This window comes from Pinus tabuliformis, chromosome J (genome assembly GCF_031772625.1).
Source record: "Pinus tabuliformis cultivar Carrire ecotype Pingquan chromosome J, CPIR1, whole genome shotgun sequence".
NCBI lineage: Eukaryota > Viridiplantae > Streptophyta > Pinopsida > Pinales > Pinaceae > Pinus > Pinus tabuliformis.
The window spans coordinates 531,305,221-531,314,084 of NC_142295.1; the positions used below are offsets into that span (position 1 = coordinate 531,305,221).

At 37.3% G+C, this 8,864-nt stretch overlaps 1 protein-coding gene across 1 annotated transcript; it reads left to right on the forward strand.

Annotated features, from left to right (window-relative positions):
* The first annotated feature begins 6,563 nt into the window (after positions 1 to 6,563).
* On the forward strand, positions 6,564 to 7,598 carry LOC149228100 (uncharacterized). The gene has a single exon (XM_089375640.1). It carries the CDS (start codon positions 6,675 to 6,677, stop codon positions 7,386 to 7,388), a length of 714 nt encoding a protein of 237 aa, XP_089231766.1. The 5' UTR covers positions 6,564 to 6,674; the 3' UTR covers positions 7,389 to 7,598.
* Positions 7,599 to 8,864: the final 1,266 nt, after the last annotated feature.

Here is an 8,864-nt window from a genome sequence, read left to right on the forward strand (position 1 = left end):
ATGATATGGAAAGCGTTGAATTGAATCATATAGGTAGAGGAGCTTGAGGTTACCATTTTCCAAGTCCCCCAACTCATGATTTTGTTGTATTACACATGTACTTGCATAAACCTACAACTTAGAAAACGAATCAAAGACAGACTACAAAATGGATCAATTTATGTTGCTACAATATTTAAACCATTTTTACTTAAGAATGCATGAAAATGTAAAAATATGGACACTTTACCTTGGATTTCTCTAATCTAATCCCTGTAGCTTATGAAATAATTTTAAATCAAAATGATAGCAATGGAGTGTGAGATAGTAAATATAGTAGGCTTCTAAGAATATAGTAGGCAAATAAATGGAAAAAAATATGACATTAGCTCATTCTTAAGGCTCAACATTCCACATGCTGAGGATTTTGCATGTCCCCATGCATAGATAAAATTGCAAAATTTTGAAGTCTTCCCCGACTACACCATGGTCTTTGTGGCTTGGATCAAAATGTCTAAGTTATTGCTTGAGGCTCTTTTCTTTTTCATTGTAATGGACCATCCAAGTTTCCTTAGTAGGATCCTAGTTTTTAAATTTATAATTTTTACATGAATTATTTTTTTAACTTTTTTAAGATTTTGATTTTTCCTGTACCAGTATTGAATTCTCTTCAACATATTTTGGTTCTGGGTTTTCAAGACTTCATTGTCATCCTTAATATGTTGTTCCAAAACTCCTAACTCCCTAATTTCTTCATTTAACTTTTCCATTGTTTCCTTTTCTTCGTAAAAACAAGGGGGTGGATTGTAAGTAGGAGTTGTTAGTGGACTATAAACAAGAGATGATACCTAATCATATTGTCCAGCCTATGCATTCAGTGTGTCTTTCTGAAGAGATTCAATATATTTATAAACTTTATGTTACATTGTATCAATCTCTGGACTACTAAATTTTGGTTTTGGAGCTATAGATAATAATGACACAGAGACTTTTGGTCTCTTTCTATTGAATTTTAAAGGAATCTCCTTTTCTTGTGGACCATTGTTTTCTTCATCATATTCATTGACTTCAATTATTGGTTGCTTCATAATTTCAATATTACCTTGTTTCTTCAAACTCTTACACATGCTTTGAGTAGTCCTTTGAGGCTCATCTATAATCTCTATGGGTTTCTTCTTTTTAATCTTCGTAGCTTTACTATGCTTTGACTTATGTACAACGATTTTCCTTTTCTTTTCTCCTTTTACATTTTTCTCCATCAATTCCTCTGTTTGCTTCCTTGTTGATTATTTCTTATTGTTTCCTCATAGCTACACTTTAACTTTTTTAGCGTAAGGTTTGAAACCCTAACCCTACTTCTTTCTTTCTCATTATAACCCATAGGCTTAGGATCAGGGTTTGAAATTCCTGCCTCTAAAATCCTAGCTTCGGTTCATTTTCTTTTTGTGCCTCAAACCTCTACCTCCAACAGAGCTTTGGGAGCTTCTGTAAGTAATTCCTTATGAGGAATGCCTCACAATTATCATTTTTTTGATGCAACATAACCTCAACCATAATTTTAACCATCCCAAAATGATATAAACTTCTATCTGTGTTTGTTGAATTGTTTTGAATATTGAAAGCATTTTCTTGAGACTATTAGGTAGATAATACAACATATTGATCTCATAAAAGAAAACTAAACCATACCCATGTTCAAAAGTTATGTGCTTCTGAAGGAAAAAGAAGATATCTCTCAACTTATTTTTCAATATTTTTGCAACTATGCTCTTTTAACACAGTAACAAATCAAACAAGAACTGAACCGAGTTCTCACATTTTGAGAGGTAGCAGAAAATCATTCGATTTTGAAAAGTGTTGATTCAGAGTACAACCTTTTTTTTGGGAGCATATTTTTTATACTTTAAATTTTCTTTGCACATTTATTTTAAGCGTTAGTGCCTTTCATGCCAATTTTGAAAAGTGTTGATGCAACATCAAACCCTTTTTCTGAGGCTTTTTTTTTACACTTTAAATTTTCATATATATATATATATATATATAATACATTAAAAAATAATAAATAAAATCAGCCTGCCACCCCAACCAAGTGGTCAAGGGGCCACGGGCTAGGGTGTGCATGATTTCCAAAATCACCCTCTAGCCCCCAACATAATGGAGGGTAGAAGAGGGTGATTCTTTCTAGCCCCGACATGACAGAGGGTGATTTTAGGGGTTTTTTGCGCAACAAAATTTGGTTTTACTGTCATTTTTAAAAATGTTGAAAATTTACCCCGCGAAAAAAAAAAAAACCGTCATTCCAGCATACACACTTTTCATTTTTGGGTTGTTTTTTCATGTTTTTTGGCTAGAGTTCTTGTTTTTAGATTACATCTTGTTTGATCAGTTACTTTGTTTTTTGTTTTTTGCTAAGTTGTAACCATGTCAGAGTTTACTAAAAATTCTTTCTACATCTATCCCTTTATCTTCTACTTTTTAAACCAATTTCCACCATCTTTAGATAAATTTGTAACCTCTACGATAAAAGATTCTATAAAATTGAGTTTCACATCTCTAACTTGCACTTGGACTGATAAACCCTGATAATGTCAATTGTTTCATTAATCAAATGCAATTACATATATACATGCACACACAATATGTTGGTTAGAGAATACCTCAACCACACACCAATGTAGGAAATAGATCCTAACTACTAGGAACAGACTCCTTTATTTAGTAAGAATCACAACTAAGACAAGTAGGAGTTACATTTTCCAACACTCCCCCTTAATGACTACTTCTCTGAATATCAATCTACAAAGTCTAGTTGTGGTCAAACATAACAAAAGAATATGTCAATGTCCATATAAAGGAACAACCATCTATCGGAATGCATGGGTGCCAACCACTGCAACCGCCAGTCTTGTAGGATGTCCTTCACATACATGGTTCTGTCAACCATTATAGCTGCATACATGTACCTGTACCTATAAATCTCCCTCCATCATTGTTAACCTAGGTAAATCCCCCTGCATCATTGTTAACTTGGGTTTTGTCGGATTACCTATAACCATGCATTGGGTTTTATCGGATCATCCTCAACCATGCCTCCAAGGGCTCTCAACCACAAAGGCTAAACACAGCCACGAAGGCTCACCTCAGCCGCTATGGGCAACAAATTTTCCCCTAGGGCACTCCAGCCACTCTGGGCTACAAACTTGCCACTAGGGCACTCCAACCACTAAGGCTCACCAAAGACTTGACTCAATGAGGCCAAGGGTTTTCTCAGCTAACCCTAAACCATGCCAACAGGAATCTCTGTCCCACTTCACTGTTACACGTGGTTTTCGGCTTACCACAAACTGACACTGCAAATACAAAGTGGTTTTTAGATTACCACGAACTGTATGGGGATACACATGCCTTACAAGGCATACAACACAACTCCAACTCTTGGAGTTACCAAGTACATACATTACAAAGACCAATACAAAACATCCTAAACTTGCTTACATTACAACATAATAGAGTCTATTCCACAAACTCACACTCTCACCTCATCATCCATCATCGTTTAATCATTGTTGCTGCAGGTTTCACGTCTTGGGCATCTTTTTCTTTGTCAATTAAATCTTGGAACTCCATACTTAACTTGTCATCATTTGTTAGAGTCACAAATTCTAACAAAATAACTTTACCTAAATTGAGTTAGCTAGGCTCAATAAGGCACGATAATTTTATCCAAGACATAAAAAATAAACTTTCAAGTTGACAAAATATCAAATTTCTCTATCTTTGCCCAACATGACTTTTGACCACTATTTACAATAAAAAACAATAACACGACAACCGACTCTCCACTTAGTTGAACTCCAACTTTAAATTTTGCCAAGTTTCCTTCTCGTCCAGTGGTTTCTTTATCAATTATAGATGAACTGAACAAGCTAATATCTGGTCCCATCTCCAGCTTGCCAGACTCAGCACCATGATCAAACTCATTTCCATATCTCCTTTCATTTACAGTCATGAATGGTGATGTTTCAAGAGCTTCTGCCTCTGCATGCTTAGTATGCAGCTCATTGTCATCCATGGCATGTAAATCCAAAATCACAACACCAAACTCGCCTCTGATTTCGGGGGTCATGAACACGTCGATGGTAACCCTAGGGGGAGTAAAAGGCTCCAGTCCAGACTCGCCACCAAGGTTCATGGTTCTTAACATCTTAAACAACTTCTGCTTCTCCTCCATTGACAAAGAGCCATATCCCGGCACAGGGGAATTGGAAAGAAAGCAGTGATCTAGACCTAGGCAAGCCAAGTGCCTCAAGCCGGCCAACTACAGCCAGCGGGACATGGTGGCATCATTGGCGTCACCCATGTGCTGACCCCCCATAGTTCCCTGTCTTCTCATATAGGGTTGCACTGCTTTGCTGCAAATGACTATCTCTCAAGCAAAATATCGACGGTTGTTTTGCAGTGATTCTCATCACCGGAGATCGTTGCGACACCGTGTGAATGTGACCACGATCTGTGGTTGTTGGAGAGATTCACATCGAAACTCCTCTTGGAAATACTTCCGATGCCGCACTTCATGTCCTGGATGATATTCTTGATCGGAGGTATCAAGAACAATCTAGACGCTTCAAAGCCTTCAAAAATTAAGCTTTCGTTCCCCGTAATTTCAGAAACAACATAATTTTCAAAAAGGGCCACGAGATTAAAGCTTTAATGTGCGAGATGGAATCTCCGTGCTAGCAGGGTGTTAATGTACTGATACAACACGGAATCGACCGATTCAAGGGTAGGCAAGCTCAAAAGGACTGTAATTCTGCTGGTTTGGGGTTGTCGGAAGCCATTTTTGCCACAAATCGGCCTAGATGCCAGCACCATCGGATTTTGTGTTGATCCCTGAGGCATATCTTCTTCAACGGTGCCTGTGTAGCCACGAGCGACAACTCCCTCTATGCCGTCTCCTTTGCCACAACACTGCAGAACCTCCACTTGGATTCAAAAAAGAGAATCTGCAGCCAACCTGCCACTTCAACCACAATCCGCTACTCCACGTTCGCCAATCAATCCATGCAGCGGTGGTGTCTCTCCGGCCCAGTGAACAACTCCGGCAATATAACAAACATAACCCACAAAATTGAAACTAGCACACTCTACCGCACCAGGTACGAAGATTCGCACAGCCTCTAAGCAGTGATTTGTTGCTCAGCGACAGATGTCCCAGGAGGGGCCAAGACCACGAGGGGCGAAGCCCTCAGGGCTCTGATACCATGATAAAATCTGATAATGTCAATTGTTTCATTAATCAAGTCCAATTACATATATACATGCATACACAATCTGTTGGTTGAGAGAATATCTCAACCACACACCAATGTAGGAAATAGATCCTAACTACTAGGAACAGAGTCCTTTACTTAGTAAGAATCACAACTAAGACAAGTAGGAGTTACATTTTCAAATATGGACCCCGTCAAACGACCTTGCAAATGATCTAGTCAGTTCAGTATTATGCTCTTAAAATTTATCCAGGAATGCCAACCAATCTGCTTTCTTAAATATTCTCCTGCATCTAATACTACTAGGTTCATGCCTTACTACATGATGCAGGAGCATCTAACCTCAGCTTTTTTTTAAAGGAGTTGTCTAACTAGGCGGAGGAATTGCCTGGATGGCCAAAAGTAGCCAGAATATGAGCAAAAAAATTTCAAAAAATCTTGTAGAGACTGTTTTTGAATCGTGTTTTTGATGGTGGAAATGGATTCGGCATCATCAAAAACGTTTAGGACACCTAAAATTTTGAAGTTTAACAACGATAACTTAGATTTACAAAAAACCTTGCGGGATTTTCTCTAAATATAACCGAAATTTCCATAACTTTCTGGGCAACTCCTTTGCTTGATTAGACTACGCGTTTTTTTAAATAGGAAAAGCCTCTTTTTTTTTTTTGTTGTAGTGAGGTAAAATGGCTCCATTTGTTTTCAATTCAATAACAAGAAGTTCAAATTAATGAAGAGCCGCGTATTTTGTCCGCGTCGTGCAACTGCCTAGTGCCGAAGGGCTCTTCTCACGAACGCTTTTTTAAAGTAAGAAAAACCTCTTTTTTATTGATGTGAGGTATAATGGCTTTCTCTTTTTCAATTCAATAACAGGAAGTTCAAATTTTAAATTTCGTATCTATTCAAAAACGCGAAAACTTTGTGGGACAAATCCACACTATGATTTAGACGGTTATGGCGATCATTAATTTGTTTTAAATGAGGTCGAAATCATTCATAAAACACACTTCCCAATAATTTTACCATTGGGACCATGGAGTTTTAAATTACCTGAGATTAGCAGCAAATTCCGAAGTTCCGTCAGGATTATGGCAACAATTACTCGTTTATTTTCAACCCCTAAATTCTAAATTCACCCCTCATATTTTTTCGGACATACACAGTAATCATCTAAGTAATCGATATCCAAATCAGTCAAAGTTGAGCAGTTATTAACAATAGACCATAGCTCAAGTCTCCTCTCTGCATCTTAACTGACCTTGACTTCGGTGTGATCGTGGATTTTACTCTCTTTCGCACTTCCATCTCGATCTTGACTGAGCTCATGGATTTTCCTTCCGTTTCACATGGGCATCCACTATCACGAATTCCTATAAATCCCAAGTTGCAAGGGAAGGAGGTGGCGCTCTTGAAGCAGAGGAATCAATGGCAAAAGCCCTGAATTTTGAAGAGGGAAAAGTATGCCACCGGATTTCTGTAAGTAACCCAGGCATAGGCATTCATGTGTTTGTGCCCACGATGTTGGTCTCCTTGGCTCTCATTATCAGGCATTGGGAAGCTGTAAGGGGAGCTCTGCTGAGTTCGATTCCTATATGCTATTTCACCCAAGTTGAGCTTGGGCGTCTTGATTCAGTCTTCTGGTTGATTTTGTGTAATATCATCATCGTTCTTCTCTCCATCCAATCGGGATTGTTCTGTGTAATTTCCAGTACCGAGCAACATAGAGATTCAAGTGCATTTGTGAAGGAAATTGAAACCAGGCCAAAGCAGCAGAACGCTTTGGAGGGGACTGGGACGGAAAGCAGAGAAGCTCCTGGAAAAATTGAATGGACTAATTCCATTTCCATGAGTCTTACTGTTACAAAACCTGAGCAGAAAAAACCATCTGCTAAGCGAACCCGCAGCGGTGTTAATGGTATGACACAAGACAGAGGCGAAGACGATTCTGACATGAAAAAATTGATGGCCGAGGATCATGTTCTTGTGAAATCTGAACCGATGGTGACAGATGATGAATTGAAGCAGAAATGCGATGATTTTATTGCTAAAGTCCATGACCTAATACGTCTACAGAATAGTGCATACTTCGCAGATTACAACAATCAAATGGGTTTATCTGTGAGTGGTTTGGAGAAATGAGGCTTACCCAAGTTCAATATCAACAATTTTGACATTTAAATTTATATTAAATATATTGTTGTAATACTTCAACTTTGTTGTTGATCCATTTTATAATAGTTTTCTGGAATCCATCTTATTAACCAGACCCGGAATGTGTTTGGGATTGTAGACTCATGCAAACACAATTTTGTAACTAGGATCTCTCAATCTACAATCGAAAAGTATTAACTCTTGTAACTACAGTAATTGGCTATTTATGTTTGAACTTTTAAATGGTTTACACCATTATAATTTTTTGGACTTTTGCTTTTTCCAGTGTTCTATCTTTGTATTTGCAGGTTTGATTATGCATTTTCATTTTGATGTATATAATTAACAGTGGAACATGTTTATCTCATACCATCTAAAAATAATATTCATGGTTTAAACATTTCCGAGCTTCTTCTTCCTCATCTCTTTTGACCTTTCATCTTTATAATTGTAATTTTGGTTGTTATCCATTTTATTCTGATCTGTAACTAGAATAAATTGCTATATAGGTATTGGATGTGATTTAACTGTTAAGTGGGTTTAATAAGTTTTGTGATCTCATCTCAAGCAACACTATATAAACCTGGGAGTTGCTCCAGCGATCTGAAAAAAAAAATGATTATTACATATGTTTCACTGGAAAATTTCATCTAATTCATCATGTTAATCCATTCCATTACAAAGGGAAAATTACGATATATCTCATGCTTCACATATAAAATAAAACCATGCTTTTGCTTATATAAAAGAGTGAATCAGTTGTGAAAATTTAAAAATAATTATAATTTTTCTGTCTCTATGTTACATCCCAAATCAGTCTCAAAAATTTGCAGTTCCATTTAAACATATATTATAAGTCCCCTACAACAATGTTGCTGCCTTTTTGGATATCATTCCGAACGCATATGTATCTCTGATATTTATATATCCTTAATATAAATCATACAGCTTTTTCTCTCCGAAAAAAAATATTATAAGTCAATATTTTCATTTATCCCCAGGGTCAACTCCCCAGTATACTATTTCTTTGAAATTAGATGGTGAATAAAACTAGATCCTAGGTATCAAAATAAACGTCCCATGATTGCCTCCCGTTAGGCAATCCATATACCCAGAAAAAGATCAGATTCAATTTATTAGTCAGGGTTAGCTTAATTGGACATGGTGTCCCTGTGGCTGATTCCTGTCTAATTGCTTGAGCTTGGTTCGAAGGGGTTCTCAGATCTTTTTCAATTCTATGAATATCAATTTATTGGATTAAGGTTTAGCAGTTGAAACAGGGCATGTAAAGAGTTCAAGTTCAAACTTCAGGTTCAAAGCAACATGATCTCCGGCTTCAATGGCGGACTTTCGGACCTTTCTTCTCTATGCTTCTCAGCTGGGGTTTTCTTAACCCGCTCTGTAATGCATGTTGCCTGTTATGGGCTTTGTCTGATGCCTCTTTTCGAGGTTTACATTTGGCGG